The 17,541-nt window shown below is 40.8% G+C and overlaps 1 protein-coding gene across 1 annotated transcript in view; it reads right to left on the reverse strand.

The window, feature by feature from the left end:
- Positions 1-2,828: 2,828 nt before the first annotated feature.
- Positions 2,829-17,541, reverse strand: part of ATXN10 (ataxin 10) — a 76,237-nt gene continuing 61,524 nt past the window's right edge. Inside the window, exon 11 of the mRNA XM_070947133.1 lies at positions 2,829-3,113. Coding sequence (XP_070803234.1) covers positions 2,923-3,113 — 191 coding nt within the window. The 3' untranslated portion in view covers positions 2,829-2,922. The remainder of the gene's footprint in view (positions 3,114-17,541) is intronic.

The raw sequence follows: 17,541 nt of genomic DNA on the forward strand, positions 1-17,541 counted from the left end.
GTCTGTATCTGCTTCTTGGCTATTCAGTCTAAGTATTTCTCCCATCTCTACCCTCTTCCACTGCCTAGTTTCCAAAATTTCTGCCCAGGCAGGGAGGCATCTTCAAATACAAAGTTAGATAGGAGTTTTGTTTGTCTTACTCAGAAGTGGTAGCTATCGAAGCTGTTAAGTGTTAGAAGTTATTCTCTCAGTGGAGTTGGGCCCAAAGTCATGAAGAGTTTAAGAGCAGAGACAACACACAAGATTGCCTTTAGATTTAGAAGGTATCAACGTATTTATATTTATATCAGCATATTTATATCAATGTAGCATGCATAAAAATAATCTTGCAAAACGCACCGTACTTCAAGAAATGTAATATATTTTGCCAAACCAGATTTCTTTTCTGTTTTACTTAGGGGAGTGAAGGAATATTTGCAAGAGGTTAATTTTAAACCAGCAATGTAATCAGACCCATTTAAAAGGAACTGTGTTTTATAGCATATGTCCATCCTGGTTTATACAGAATGAGGACCACAGAGAAAAACTAATGTCTTGAAATAACCCTCATCTTGAACAAGATTTGTTCTCCTGGACTTTGAGCACAAAATTGGATATATGAAATCGCAAAATTGGATATATGAAATCAGTTAAAATCAAAAGCAACACCCCCACACACATACACACAAAACCCTAGAGGCAAATAGTTTGGGGCATGGGAAGTTAATTGACTGCTGCCTCTCTCACCCCAATTCATTTCCACCACCCCCTCCTTCCAAAGTGGCTGAGTTCAATAACAATACAGAAGGGTCTCCAAAATAAGAGAGGGGCAGCTTCCATTCTTCTAGCTCTCTTGAATTAATTAACTGGAAATGGGTTTTGTCAATGTTTTGGAAAGGCAGGGGGTGAAAAGAAACGGGGTAGAATTAATCACAGTGAGAAACTACCACTTAAGACTTCCAGAGTTCAGAAACAGCCCATGAGAATCAAAAATTAAGAAAAGGGGAAGTGGGCTGCTTTACCAAGGAAACTAATAAAATTCAAACAAGCATCCAGTTCTCTAAAAACAGATAAGGCCACCAAGCTGCCTGCCTGCAGCAACACAGTTTCAGTACTTAATTCCCGTCGTAAAAAATAAATAATGCTCCCCAAATACAAGTGGTACTTATTGCTGTTCTGTCTTAAAAAAACATTTAAGCTTTTTTTTTTTTGCATTTTGGTAGAAGAAACAGGCATTTGTCAAACAAGTACTGAGAAATAGTTGGTGGTAAAATGAACTAGAGCGTATTTCATCCCTTCGGGCGGCCACTGGAAAAAAAAAAAAAAACTCCATGAGTGAATCTAATGGCCTTTATTTCTGTTTCTAAGTCTTTTGTAAAATGGGAGCTTGTGTTTTGGGCATATGGGATCTCCCATTTGTTCAAAAAAGACTTGGGGGAAACTTACACAGGAGTTAAATGCAAATACTTTCCTCAAGCAAATAGTTAAAATACAGGCCACAAACAGTTGTAGACCTGGTACAATTTTCATTTACGTGTAGTTTTGTTCACTCTGGAAGGCAGAGGTGGGTTTCATCAGGTTCTGACCAGTTCTGGAGAACCGGTAGTGGATATTTTGAGTAGTTCGGAGAACCGATAAATACCACCTCTGACTGGCCCCGCCCCCATCTATTCTCTGCCTCCTGAGTCCCAGCTGATCGGGAGGAAACAGGGATTTTGCAGTAACCTTCCCCTGGAGTGGGGTGGGAATGGAGATTTTACAGTATCCTTCCCCTGCCACGGCCACCAAGCCATGCTATGCCATGCCCACCAAGCCACACCCACAGAATCGGTAGTAAAAAATTTTGAAACCCACCACTGCTGGAAGGGATGATCTTCATTTGTGCCCATATTTCTCACTCAGTAAGTGAGCACTGTAGGAGGACAGCAGAGTTAATCTCTTGCAGCCAAAATTCAGAAGGATTCTGGTAACACCTTTTATGATTAACACATTTTATTAAAAGGCTTCAGAAACCTTAGAAAGTTGCAGCTCCCTTCATCGGAAGCATAGTGGGTCTTATCCAATGTAGGATTAATTTTAGAAGAGAGAAGAGAGGAAAGGAAGGGAAAGAAGAGAAGAGAAAAGAGTGGTTATGGAGTTGCAGGCACCACATCAATCACAAATTATATTGTGTTACTAGTAGAATCACATTGATTATAGAAAACTACTGAGTGATGGAAGCTGTAAAACCTATAGTTGCAACTAAATGTTTCAGAAACAAAAACTACAATTTCCATGTTCCTTGCCTTGACTCCAAGACTCCCATAACACCAATGGATTCCTTTTGACTTACCGTATTTTTCGGAGTATAAGACGCACCTTAGTTTTTGGGAAGGAAAATAAGAAAAAAGCTGATTGGTGCCTCCCGGAATACCCCGAATCAGCTGTTCCCAGAGGTGAATTTTAGCAACAGGTTTGTTGGTTTTGAGCTCTGTGTCTTGCTTTTTTTTCTGCTTCTGAAACTTCTGAAACTCTGTTTCAGGAAAAACTTTTTTTTCTGCCTCTGAAAGCATCCGAAACAGAGCTTCAGAAAAAAAGCCTCTGAAACGTCCTTTCAGAGCCTTTTTTTCTGAAGCTCTGTTTGGAGGCTTTTTTTCTGAAGCTCCGTTTCTGAGGCTTTTTTTCTGAAGCTTCGTTTCGGATGTTTTCAGCCTCTGAAAAAATTGCCCCTCCATTGGAGAGGCTGGGCGGGGCTACATTCGGAGTATAAGACGCACCCAGATTTTCACCCTCTTTTTTGGGAGAAAAAGGTGTGTCTTATACTCCAAAAAATACGGTATTTTCAAAAAATCAGTCCCCAAAACAACCACTGAAAAGTTCATTTGATGTTTTATTGATCTCACATCTAGAACAAATATATATATTTCCTTTATGGGAGGGGAAAAGTCTTTTGTAGGTAGCAACTTATGGATCTGGCATCTGTTTCACAGATTTTAAAGTCAGCTTCTGATCTTTCGACTCGATTTTCAGCCCCAGGCTCTCAAGGACCGGATTATCCGCAGGGCCTTGCTGTTCCATCCGGGCAATGAATTCCTGGTTCCTCTCGTTTTCTTCTGTCAGGTTATGAATGGCGTAAACTGCCCACTGGTTTATAACTGTTCAACGGTGTCAAGGAATTTCTGCAACTTCATTTTGGTGCAAGCTAAAGTCTAAATATGGGGGAAAGCATAACATGCACGCATGCATCCATTCAAGCAAGTAGTATTATTTATTTCAACTATTTTTAAAAAGCACATTCGTTTGTGTTGGGGGAAAAAAAAACAGGTTAGGATTAACGGCTGAGCTGAGCTCAGGCAGGCCAGCTCTGAAAAGGTGCATTGCAGAATTAAGATCAATATCATATATTTATATGTATGTTGTAGCCATAAAATAAAACCTTTAGGAAACAGAAATCCCTCCATATCTTTAAAGGATCGATTTAAGAACAAGCTGCTAGAAAGATGTCAAAGTTTATGCTAACACTCCAGAGCCTAAAACGAAATGGGTTTAACCACAGGAATGAGACTTATGGCACGATCCTATATATGTCAACAGAAATGTAAACACCACTGTACTTAAACACGGTTTACTTTAAATGTCTGCAAGATCACAGCTGCAGAACAATAAACCCAGACGTAGATAAGTGTTTTTCCCCCCCCTTAAATTTTAATGGCTTTTTCTTCTTACTCTGCATCATTTCAGTAAGAATAGAGCTGGAAGGAACCTTAGAGGTCTTCTAGTCCAACCCCTTGTTCAAGCAGGAGACCCTATGCCTTTTCAGACAGGTGGCTGCCCAGTCTTTTCTTAAAGACCTCCAATGATGAATCACCTACAACATCTGGTGGCAAGCTGTTCCACTGGTTAATTGTCCTCACTGTTAGGAAGTTTCTCCTTAATTCCAGGTTGCTTCTCTCCTTGATTAGTTTCCATCTGTTGTTTCTTGTCCTGCCTTCTGGTGCTTTGGAAAATAAGCTGATCCCTCTCTTCTTTGTGGCAGCCCCTCAAATACTGAAATACTATCATGTCCTCCCCAAGTCCTTCTTTTCTCTAGATTAGCCAAACCCAATTCCTGCAACCGTTCTTCATATGTTTTAGTCTCCAGGCCCTTAATCATCTTAGTTGTTCTTCTCTGCACTTTTTCCAAAGTCTCCACGTCTTTTTTGTAACGTGGTGACCAAGACTGGATGCTGCATTCCAGGTGTAGTCTTACTAAGGATATATAAAGGTAAAGATTCCCCTCACACATATGTGCTAGTCGTTCCTGACTCTAGGGGGCGGTGCTCATCTCCATTTCAAAGCCGAAGAGCCAGCACTGTCCGAAGACGTCTCCGTGGTCATGTGGCCGGCATGACTCAACGCCAAAGGTGCACGGAACGCTGTTACCTTCCCATCAAAGGTGGTCCCTATTTTTCTACTTGCATTTTTTACGTGCTTTTGAACTGCTAGGTTGGCAGAAGCTGGGACAAGGAACGGGAGCTCACCCCGTTAGGCGGCACTAGGGATTCGAACCACTGAACTGCCGACCTTTCAGATCGACAAGCTCAGCGTCTCAGCCCCTGAGCCACCGTGTTCCCTTAAGGATATATAGAGTGGTACTAATAGTTCACGTGATTTGGATTCTATGCCTCTGCTTATTTCATTGGTTGTTCTTTGCATAAATGCTTTGTTTTAGCTTGAAACATATTTCTGTAAAATATGTAAAATATGTTTTTTTTAAAAAAAAATTATCAAGACATTTGCTCAGGAGGCTAAGAAGTAAGATAGCCCTGAACAATCCTTTCATGGTGGTCCCCTTTGAGCAAAGTTGAAGGCAAACATTAGACAGAGGTTTAATCATTTCCATTATCATCGATAGAAACTATTTTCTGAGCACATCCATTAAAAGTACTTACGGAAACGCTGCAAGCAAAATGTTATGTCACAAAATATAATTGCTCTCAATGCACCTACAGAAGGAGGAATTCTGACTCACAAAGCGGCGTGCCTGTAGGGCACCAATTATTTGCTACGTGTAGCTTCACATCTAGGAGAAAGCTATGCATAATTCACTCGGAGCCTTCATATTTTCTTGCTAAGTTTCATACGGCCGTTTGCCGACAGGGAGACCTAGGCAAGCAAGGCTTTTCTGGGTGGGGCAAGAATGCCAACTAAAATCAGGATAAAACCTATAGAAATTTTGGAGAACGTGGATGGTGAATATTGCTTGTAAATCTGACAAAGCCAAGTTAGCACAAAGTTGGATCTTTGAACGGATGAGACTATTTATTTATAGTGTTTGTTCCAGGGGTGAAATCCAGCAGGTTCTGACAGGTTCTGGAGAACTGGTAGCGGAAATTTTGAGCAGTTCGGAGAACCTACAAATGCCACCATTGCGCTTGCGCCAGAGGTGAAATCCAGCAGGTTCTGACAGGTTCTGGAGAACTGGTAGCGGAAATTTTGAGTAGTTCGGAGAACTGGCAAATACCACCTCTGGCTGGCCCCAGAGTGGGGAGGGAATGAAGATTTTGCAATATCCTTCCCCCAGGAGTAGGGAGGGAATGGGGATTTTGCAGTCTCCTTCCCCTGCCATGCCCACCAAGCCACGCCCAGGGAACTGGTAGTAAAAAAAAATGGATTTCACCACTGGTTTGTTCCCCGTATTCCAAGAGTAGAGTACCAGAGAAGTATAAATAACTTGTTTTCAGACAAAGAGAAATAGATTTTAGCACCTTAAAAACTTTAATATTGAACAATTAATCTATCTAAATTTTTTTAAGATATTTTTTTTTTTAAGTGGCACAAGGGCCTTTGATTTGGTGGTGAGAGATTAACCCAATTTCTTTCAATAAATTGAGAATGCAGTTCACCTTTAAAAACTGAATAATGCCAATCTGATGTAGCACATAGTAAAAGAAAATAAAAAATAGAATGGATGAGAAATCACTTGACAGAAAGTCAATTGCATTTCGGTGATTGTGTCTGACATAATTTAGGAATAGCTCTGCAGATTATTTAGCAATTCAAAAGAGGAAGAGTTTTTAAATAAATCTCTTTGTGCTGGTCCATGACCATAAGAAAGATTTGATGATGAGATAAGATTTTCAAGAAATAGTCATCACTGAAATCCAAGATGGGGAAAAGAGTCCAATTTGGGTTCCTTGGTACTCTCTGAGCTTGGCTGTTTTCTTGCAAACATTTCATTACGTAGCACTGAAGATGTTACCTAGCTGGGTAATGAAACGTCTAATTCGTCTAAAACAACCAAGCTCAGAGTATACCAAGGACCCCCAGTTCAACCCTGAGCTGCAAATACTCTCTTCTAGACTCCCATATATTTCAGTCCTAATCCTATGACCATACATTGCCATTATTTCACTGGCTTGAGTACAGCTTTCAGAATGATCTTCTATTGGGACTTGACAATAGTTTCAATATTAGCACTGTCACCTTTAATTTACCATTAGCCGAGATAATAAGCTATACATCAAACAGGTGATTTATTGCACACTGAATTTCTACTTATATATTTTTAATGATTATTAAACAAGAAATAAAGAGATAAATTTCTCGCTAGCATCTAAAATAGGCTCTTACTGCTTCAGCGTGGATTTATATCCCACCTTAAAATGAACACGACAAGCATCATAGTAAGGAGCATATTATTTCAATTACACTTAGAATTGGATTATAAATCAGCTTTAGATACACATGAATTGGTCCTTCTTCATAACAATCACCCAAAGCACCATCGTTTAGCCAGAAATTGCAAAATGCCGTATTTTTGCCATCACACAGCATAAACTAAAATAACGCCTTGCGTAAACTAGTCCTATAATTAAAAAGGAAAAACTCTCTGAATATTTGTAAAGCCTGAAATCCTAACTCAAGGGCACTGTAAGTAATATTGTGAAACAATATAGATGCTAGCAATAGAAAAACATAGGGAATATCTTATTTATCTGTTCATGTTATTCTCTTTAGTCTACTCCGAGGAACTTTGCCAAGTTTCTTTAAAAAAGGGGATTTGGGTGTTGTAGTGGATTTATAGCTTTCTTTCTTTCTTTTTCTTTTTTTCTTGTGCAACTTTCCAATTCAATGCCATGAATATGCATGGTTTTCCTTAATCCACTGCGTGAGCTGTGAGCCAGAGGCCTCTGGATGGCACATAAGACACAAGTGTCATAGGAGATTAAACAAAGCCCTCGGTTAATATTCACATTACCCTCTTGTTCTTTTTTCAAAAGATAGATAGAAGGTTGGACATATTCTGAAGTCTATAATCCAACCAACACTTTAAGCCCTTTATTGTATATGCAGCATTTGAAAGGGTGCTTCTGAAGTTTCCATAGTTACGACAAACAGGAGCCTGTTTGTTGCCAAATGCAACAAAAGAAAATAAAACATAGCAATCGCTTGTAGCTCCAATTTGACCCGTTTGCTTTGGGTTCCTTAAAAACTAGGAACACAATGCAGCATTACGATGAACCTGGTTTTAATGGTATGGTAAGATGACCATTCCTCTTTCCCTTCCCCAAAAAAATATTGGATGCTCTCTGCAAATATAGGAGAGAAGGCTTTTACAAAAGCAGCCCAGATTTATGTCCCTGGTTTAAACTACAATCTTAGTAATTACCGTCGAGTGAAATGCAATGCTAATTTGCGCCATTCAGAAGAACCCTTTTGGTATTTCTTTGTATTGTTTCTTAGGGTTGTAGGAAATATTTTCCTTACATAAAATAATCTAGAAAAAAACTTTCAGCATCCACACATATCTGGCCAACTCAAAACTTGGGGAGAAGAAATCATTACTAAGTGAGGCAAAGCAATTCCAGAAAAAGGCAAAATACAAGAGAGAAGAAAAATACAATGGCAAATACTTTCATATTTTTATAGAAGTGGCCACACTCGGAACAACATGTCCAATCCTGGACAAAATAAAAAGATGGATCCCAAACCATAAATTAGAAGGCCTCCTTCGTAAAACCTGTTTAACGCAAAAACAAGGGCACAAAAGAGGAAAGTTATAGAGAAGTTTAAGGAAAATTGGTCTCCTTTTCCCATGTATTAGAGCCTGGGGTCAGCCAAGATTTAGAACTAATACGTGTATTGTTTCCGCTTCTCCTCAAAGCTACTTTGGGGTTTTGGTACCATCAGGACATCTTGATAGCCACAGAGGTGGCAGCAGCTTTAAAAGAGACTAGTAGCCCAAATCCACCAATGTCTTCCTCTTTTTCCAGGCTCGAGACAATCTGCTTCTACTACAGTCCTTCTGTCCTCTTTATAGGTCCTGGTGGAACAGGATACAAGGCTAGAAAGAGCTTCGTTCTGTGAGCTTGTGGGTGGGTTTCTGAACGTTTTGTTACCAGCAGGGGTGGGCTGCTGGGGGTTCATAGGGGTTCGGGAAAACCTCTAAGATTCGGTGCAGTTCAGAGAACCCCCAAATCCCATTCCTGGCTGGCCCCTCCTGCTCCACCCTGTCCCTCCCAGGAGTCCCCACGCGGCCTGTTTTGGATGCAGGTAAGCGCAGGGCGCGCGGGGACACCTACCGGAAGTTTGGGAAAATGGCCTCCAGAGGGCCTCTGGAGCCTGGGGAGGCCATTTTCACCCTCCCGGAGGCTCGAGGAAAGCTCCAGAGCCCGGGGAGGGCAAAAAGCCACCACCAACCCCCCGGCCATGGTGCAGGTCGACTAGGCCACGCCCACCATGGCCACACCCACCCAGCAACCGGGCAGAGAACCCCTTGCTAAAATTTTTGAAGCACACCCCTGGTTACCAGGCTAGGTAACATCTGCAGCGGAGTTTAGGGGATGTCATTGTCAGCGTTCTTCTGTTTATAAGGGCTTCGGCTGTGGGTGTGTCAAGTGAGATTCTTGTAATGGGCCTTGTGGTTACATGAGGTCAGGGTCATTGGGAGATCTGCTGGTGGTGGGAGGGTTGCATGGGTTGGTTGAGGGTCAGTGCTGTCTCTGGTTGGCTGTGTGGTGGATTTGGATTCTGAGGGGTTGATAGGCTGGCTGTCGGTCAATAGGTCTGTTGATGGAATTGCTTGTGGAGTGGCCAGCCTTCGATGTAGTCACGAGCATGGCAGGTGGTAGCATGGCCGAGGATTTTTGTGTTGCTCCAATCCAACTGGTGCTGTTTGGTGTCGGTGTGGGTAGAGAAACATGTGGCCTGATCTAATAGGGTTTGCATGCTTTTATGATAACCAGTGCATTTGCTAAGTTTCCTTTCGGGTCAACAGATCTCCATAATATAGGAGATGAAAGGCGGAGGAGGGAAGACAAATGACCCTTGTACACTGGAATGAGGAAGATGAGATTTCTCCAGCCTGGAAGCACTAAAAAAATATGCTAGACCTGGAGAAATAGTTGAAAGAAATTACTGCCTGCAGACTTGCTTCTCTCACCACCACCACTATGCAAAAAAATCCCCAATAACCCTGACTGCTCGCACAGAAACTGCATGCGGCTTTCAACAAGGGCACATCATCTATAAGGATAATCTAGGTTTATGTCTTTGGTTCACTTTAGGATTTTTTTGGCGTCTTTAACAATTTGTCACTTCGGAGTTTGAGAAGCCACTCATTTTCTGATATAGCCAAGAAAGGAAATTTCAATTTGGCAAGAGTGATGTTAATAATAACTCAAGGTCAACCGAATACTTGGAAAAGAAAGATTCATAGCGATAATTCAGATCAGAACAATTAATTGTTTTACATCTCTTAGATGAAGGCAACTGTAGATATGAAGAGGTTTCTTTGAAGCACTGTCAAATTTGTCAAATTTGCAGCTTTTAAAAGGAAAGTCAAGCCTATAATGCTAGCTTAAAACCAAAAAAAATGATGCACATACAATCTTGCCACAGCAGCTGCCCATATTTTCAAGTGACATTTTTAATCGAAACCTATAATTTATATGTAACTGAAAATCCTTTGCGTTTAAAAATAGGGAAGAAAAAAATCACACTCTTGGACAATGTAAAGCCAAACATTCCATGCCTATGATATTCAGTTTTAAAAGCTATTTTTATTTCAACCAGCCCTTCTTTAATGTTCTGGAGGACTGTGCCCAGATAGGTTCCGCTACCAAAAATTCTGCACATTGCTACATTTTTCAATAAAAGAAAACACCCTTCAACTATTATTGCTTAACCATCTGAAATGCAACACTTAAAAATATAATGATGTAAAATGGCATTGAGATGCCAGCTAATACAACATGGCTGTCTCCAGATCTAGCATCTCCTTCTGTTCACACTTCCCAGATACTCACAACTCCAACTGGGCTGCTCTTTCTGTACTACGACATTGATCTAAACCAAGATCTCAAATCAGAGGCGGTATTCAGCAAGTTTTGACCAGTTCTGGAGAACCGGTAGCGGAAATTTTGAGTAGTTCGGAGAACCGGCAAATACCACCTCTGGCTGGCCCCGCACCATCTATTTTCTGCCGTGTCCCAGCTGATCAGGAGGAAATGGGGATTTTGCAGTAACCTTCCCCTGGATTGGGGAGGGAATGGATATTTTACAGTATCCTTCCCCTGGAGTGGGGTGGGAATGGAGATTTGACAGTATTCTTCCCCTGCCACACCCACCAAGCCATGCCATACCTACCAAGCCACCCCCACAGAACCGGTAGTAAAAAATTTTGAATCCCACCACTGTCTCAAATTTATTTTTCAAGATCTGTGGGAAAGCATCAGAACTGTCCCTTGTGTTCTGTCCCCGTCCCACACACACACACCAACAGACGTCCAAGAGTTAAAAACCAAACCAGCCGACAAAATCCTTTTCCTTATGATAACGGAACTTGGCAGCAACCTAGTGGCTGCCTGCCAAGAGTTTATTACTCACGAAGGGAAGAGATAACTTCTCTCCGCTTCTGGTACATCAAAGTAAAATGTTCAATAATTACAGAGTAAATCAAGTCCAAATATAATCCAGCAAAGCCTATAGCAAAAGTCCAGCAATGCAGAATGGCGTGGAAGCTTTCAGCTTTGTTCGTCACAAGGCTTGACTGGCCACCACGCTCCCTTTTATACCCTGTGGGGTGTGGTCCAGTGACTCAGCCTAATCTCTGGCACGCCTTTTCTTCTGTTGCGCGCGCTTATCTCTGCGACGCTGTCGAGGATCCAGCCAAGACTCATTACTTTCATCACTGTCCACCTGTGGCTGCGTGGACGTGCTTGGCCCCCGCCCTATCTTTTGCCCTTCAGCGGACACCGAAGGCATTGCCAGAGAGGAGGGTCCTGGAGAGGGAGGCCTTGCCAACTCCTCTCCTTCATTCTCGAATTCCTCTCCTGCCGATGACACAGGCTCAGGTAACGGAGCCACAACACCTTGTTACATGTTAAATAGTTGCCTGCACAGACAGATGGGCTAAGAACATAACTGTTCTTAGCCCATCCACAAGTGACTGTCATGATATCAAATCAGAGTTTTATGCATTTCAATACCGCCAAAGCAAAAATAATAACGGTACAAGATGATTTAATAAAAGGCAAAAGAATACAACAGAATCTTCGGTGATACACATTATTTGGGGGAAATATCTGCAGAATTGTGAAGGGAGTGTGCAGATGACAACTGCTCTTTGGATGTTAATTTTTTAAAATTTTGTACTGTTTAATACTATATGCCCCCTGGTTGGTTAGATTTAATAAGCATTATTATTCTGCGGATGCTGTTTCAGAAATGACTACTTGGCAGATGTATTTGCCTTCTAATACATAGCCCTCTATAGAAGTGCATTTCATTCTTTCTCTATTTTCAGAAAGGACCTCAACATGAATGTAAATCTGCCGTTTTAAATGTTCTTAGTGGGTTTTTTTCAAATTGTAATTTTTTTTTAAAAAAGAATATTAACATTATTAACTTTGCACGATGCAGCTTCAACGACTTCAATATACCATTCATAGGGGGTGGTTTGGCTGCAAAGAGATAGAAATAAAGAAATGGAACACAACACTCTTTATCCAAAGATCTCACACTACTAATTGTGTAAAAAATAAGCCAAACAATAAAACAAAAAGAATATAAAATACTTCATTAAAAAAAACCCTTTCCAAGCCTTGGTGACAACCTAGCCCTTAGTGGATAGAGTGAACATATCTCTATCTAGAGTTCAGGCTCTAGAAAAAGTGCAGAGAAGAGCAACAAAGATGATTAGGGGACTGGAGGCTAAAACATACGAAGAATGGTTGCAGAAACTGGGTATGTCTAGTTTAATGAAAAGAAGGACCAGGGGAGACATGATAGCAGTCTTCCAATATCTCAGGGGCTGCCCCAAACAAGAGGGAATCAAGCTATTCTCCAAAGCACCTGATGGCAGGACAAGAAGCAATGGGTGGAAACTAATCAAGGAGAGAAACTACTTAGAACTAAGGAGAAATTTCCTGACAGTTAGAACAGTTAATCAGTGGAACAACTTGCCTCCAGAAGTTGTGAATGCTCCAAAATGGAAGTTTCAAAGAAGAGGTTGGATAACCATTTGTCTGAAGTGGTGTAGGGTTTCCTGCCTAAGCAGGGAGTTGGACTAGGAGACCTCCAAGGTCCCTTCCAACTCTTGTTATTCTATTCTATTCTATTCTATTCTATTCTATTCTATTCTATTCTATTCTATTCTATTCTATTCTATTCTATTCTATTCTATTCTATTCTATTCTATTCTATTCTATTCTATTCTATTCCATTCCATTCCATTCCATTCCATTCCATTCCATTCTAATTCTATTCTTCAACTCAAGAGGAAGTGACTAAATGATATCTTGTCTGAAGCAGAGACTGGCAATACTGGGAGCTACCACTAAATCTCAGGGATTAAATCTTTTGAGTACCAAGGAGGCATTGGTTGATCATCTGAAGCGAAAATGGTTCTACACAAAGGACCACCAATCAAATGCCATAAATTCATGCCTCTTCCACCAAAAAAGAAATTGCTGTGTTCATTTTCCAGCTAATGAAGAAATGAATTCTTCCAAAGTCAATAAGCTGTTAGGAATCTAAAGTTAAATTCTCTTAACTTGACTCTTAACTCTTGCTGTACTTTCTTTTATCTTTTCCAGGGAGAAGAAACAACTGCACCCCAGCTGTAGGATATTGGGCGTGTCTTGGGAGACATTAGTTTTTGTACCTTCTGTACAATATTTGGGACTTTCCAGTTTTGGTTACTTTATCCCGTTAAAGCTGTGATCAGTAAAACTGCAGTGAAATGGAACAAATGCTTTTAATTTATATGATAACAAAGCCGTTTCGAACAAGAATCCTAAACTATTTTAAAAACCCATAAATATTAAAGGGAAATATTAATGTCAATACAAAAATTAGCTTTTCAAAGAGTACCTATGGCATGGTCACCTTGATGGCTGAGAAGGTACATCAAGCAGGCATCCATAAGTCATAAAACAGCTAGATTTGTCCTGGTGGCTATTGAGCCTGGGGTTTTGTATCTGTATTATCTATGGAAGGAGACTTGCTAATACATCCTAGTTTAGGAACAAACCCTGGCAACCCACTGCAGATCTTTCATCATAGATATAAATCATAAATCTAGGTGGCAGGACACCACAATTGGCATCTTAGTTGCTATATTCTGCATTGGCTTCTGAATTAATCCTATGGCAGCTGCTTAAATAGTATATTATAATACTGTAATCCAGATTTCAGATTACTACGGTATTCTTTCTCCTAACTTGGAAAGGAAGACTATGGTCATGACAATCTCAGTTGACGACAGACAATCGAGGCAAAGATTTGGGGGATGCAGCTCTTTCCAGAATAAATCTGGCTCCCCAAAACCCCTTCAGCGTCAATCATATCACAATTCAGCTCCCGCTGCTTAACCCTTACCCAACCTCTCACTGCCTTCAACACCATTCTCCATCCACAATTTCTCCCAATTCAGATGCCACAGAGAAAACATGAGATAATCACACTAATATGGCCTACATAGCAGTGGTGGGATTCACATTTTTTTTACTACCGGTTCTGTGGGCGTGGCTTGGTGGGCGTGGCTTGGTGGCGTGGCAGGGGAAGGATACTGTAAAATCTCCATTCCCACCTCAATCCAGAGGAAGGTTACTGCAAAATCCTCCCAATCAGCTGGGACTCGGGAGGCAGAGAATAGATGGGGGCGGGGCCAGTCAGAGGTGGTATTTACCGGTTCTCCGAACTACTCAAAAATTCCACTACCGGTTCTCCAGAACTGGTCAGAACCTGCTGAATACCACCTCTGCTACATAGCGTTTTAATTGCGGCATTAAATTGCACTCTAACTATCCCAAAAAAAAAATTTAAAAAAATGCAGTCCCTGTATTTTGAAAAATGCTGTCATAGTAACATCGTGACCATGAATAAATAAAGGGAAATGGTTGGTAAAATGGCTTCTGGGTGATTCTGCCTGAGACAATGAATACGGGCTGAATATTTGCTGCAAATGTCAGCACCTATTCATTATCTGAAATGGCATGACCATTTCACCAATGACGGGCTGCACTGAAATCCTATACTTTATGATTAAACTAACATTGTATTTTAATTTTTTATTCGTTTTATTAATTAACTGGTAAAAAGACAAATGACTCAGCAACTGAGACATTCTTTCAGTTGAGACAAGAGAGCCTCACAGTTTAACCCATTCTAGCATTCGACTAAATATACACATTTGGCTGTTCTCCACGTTGTTATCTTTTTGGGACCAGATCAGGGGAATTTGTGAACTACTCCCTGTGTGTTTTGCGACAGACAAACTCTGCCAGGCAGGTTTGGGCTCTAAATGTGAGTATTACAACAATTTCCATTTGTTCAGCTTACTTTGGTACTGACAAGTTACTTTTATTTCTTGTAGAAATAAAAACAGACCCCTCACATCTTGGACATAAATTGTTTCAACTTCTATCCTCAAAACGACGCTATAGAGCACTGCACACCAGAACAACTAGACACAAGGACAGTTTTTCCCCGAATGCCATCACTTTGCTTAACAATTAATTCCCACAACACTGTCAAATAATTTACTAAGACTGTATTACTATTATTATTATTCTTCTCTTCCTTACTAGTATCTATCTCCACTATAGTAATAAGTATCCACTTATTACTATAACCATGTCACTTGTATCTTTCAATTATATTGTTTTTATTTGCTTCCTAGAATGATAGCTTATTAGTAACCTTGACTATCACTAAGTGTTGTATCTTTTTATTCTTGATGAATGTATTTTATTCTCCTTATGTACATTGAGAGCATATACACCAAAGACAAATTCCTTGTGTGTCCAATCACACTTGGCCAATAAAGAATTGAATTGAATTGAATTGAATCCTATCCTATCCTATCCTATCCTATCCTATCCTATCCTAGATGACATTTTAATTTATTTGCCTTTTTTATTCAAATCCATTTTGAATATTTTGATCCCAGAAATGTGTAACATACTGTGCCGTCTTTTGCTATGATGGTCTGTCTGGTTTCCAACAGGACCTGATTACTGTTTTGAAATTATTTCACTGTACTAAATAGAAAAGGCATTCACACCTTTAAAATATATAACATCCCTGTTTTCCTTTTCATTGGCCCCGATGGATTTCCCCACAGATAGCTGCACTATAACTATCTATGAAAAACGGGTTGCTTTCCCCAGGAAAGTCTTTCCTGGCATAACACAAAATAACCTGCCATTGTTGTACACCGCAGCAAGTTGATTTCTCTTAGATTTAACCTGAGGTTTCACAAACCACAATTATACTAATCGCTGCCATGAGGTCAAAAGTATTTCGCCTCCACCTCCAAGATGATTGGCAGGCGGAATAAAATGATGGAAAACGCTCTTCAAACGGAGATCTGTAAAATTAGCTTTTTAAAATATATTTTCGGCATTCTATCCAAGGGAAAACCGTCGGCGTGCAGATCTCCGATAACCAATGCAAGAAGGGAAACCGCAGGTTTTCCTTGCGCAAATGCTATCAATTTTGGTTCCTTCTAGGTAGCCAGCAGCCTGATCACTCAGAGAAGACAAAACCCCCATTTCTCCTCTTTTAAGTATTCCCGATATTTCAGTTGCAGGGACAGTTTGCCAACTGATGTTAACACAACACAGAAGCTTTTACTACAGGTCAAAAGCCACTTCCTTTCATCAACCAGACATTAAACTGTCGATCATCAGAATTGTCTGCTACCAGCTAACACAAAACCATGTGTGCAAAAACTGAAGGCAGTTGTGGAAGATCATCCTGGCTGAAATCCTGAATCCACTTATTCCGAAGTAGTTCCAGAGATGGCGGGTGACTACTCCACGGTAAGGGGATCCTCTTTTTCCCAGCTAATGCAGAACAGATTTTCTTTTTTTTTTCAGAAGGAGGAATCGAGGAAGGAAATTATCAGATTGTAAGGAAAGGTTTTGTTACAAGGCCCATAAATTGGACAGAAACTGGCTTCATGTAAAAAAAATGTCTATCTCAACTTTTTAATGCATATGCGCCAGTTTAAGTTACCAATTCTTAAAAATTGCTATTTGGAATAGGATAAAGGTCTTATGAGTTGGGAAAAAAAACCTGGAGAAGAGGAGCAGTTACTGTCTAGTGCAGGGGTATCAAACCTGATTTCACTGAGGGCCGCATCAGGGTTGTGTTTGACCTTGGGGGGCCAGGGTGGCCAGCTCAACGCCACTCGTGTCGGGGGCACCTGTGGTGCCCAAGTGCTAAGGCAGGACTTCCCTCAACCCTCCCACATTCTCATTATAATCTCCTTCCTTCCTTCCTTCCTTCCTTCCTTCCTTCCTTCCTTCCCTTCCTTCTCCTTTCTTCTTCCTTCCCTCTTTCCTTATTTTTCCTTTCTTGCTCTCTTCCTATCTTTCCTTCTTTTTCTTTGTCTTTCCTCTTTTCCTTTCTCCTTTCCGGTCCCTTCTTGCATGCTCAAATATAAAAGGGGAAACATTTCTCCTTTTGTTTTGTTTTTAGTTTGTTTTGCCCCGTTTTCACTGACAGTTCGCAGCCGAAAACAGAGTTCCATTTTCATTGACAGAGGCCCCATCGGCCATTCCTTTGCTGTTTCCAGGGCGGCCCCATGGGCCAGATCTAAGCACCCCACGGCCTGGATCTGACCCGCGGGCCTTGAGTTTAACACCCCTGGTCTAGTGCAACTAAGTACTTCCCTCTGCATTTTTACACAAATTCTTATTGATTGATTGAATTTATATACTGTGTTTCCCCGAAAATAAGACCCCGTCTTAGATTTTTTTTGAACCTCAAAATAAGCGCTTGGCCTTATTTTCGGGGAGGTTTTACTTTTTGGGGGCGCGTGGAACAAGATGGGGCTCCTCTTGCCATCTTAACTGGTTTCCAGCTCAGTGTTTAAATATTTTCTGGGAGGGCTTATTTTCGGAGGGGGGGAGGCTTATTTTAGTGCATATGCTCAAAAGCCCGATTGGGCTTATTATCAGGGGATGTCTTATTTTCGGGGAAACAGGGGAGCTGCCCAATTCACCTGCATGTGACTCTGGACAATGTACAGTACACAATTGAAACACAACAGTGTCATTTATCCATCAGTGAATTAAATATTAGTAAAAA

The sequence above is a fragment of the Pituophis catenifer genome, unplaced genomic scaffold (assembly GCF_029215685.1).
Source record: "Pituophis catenifer annectens isolate HBS135680 unplaced genomic scaffold, rPitCat1.0.hap2 SCAF_7, whole genome shotgun sequence".
Classification (NCBI taxonomy): domain Eukaryota; kingdom Metazoa; phylum Chordata; class Lepidosauria; order Squamata; family Colubridae; genus Pituophis; species Pituophis catenifer.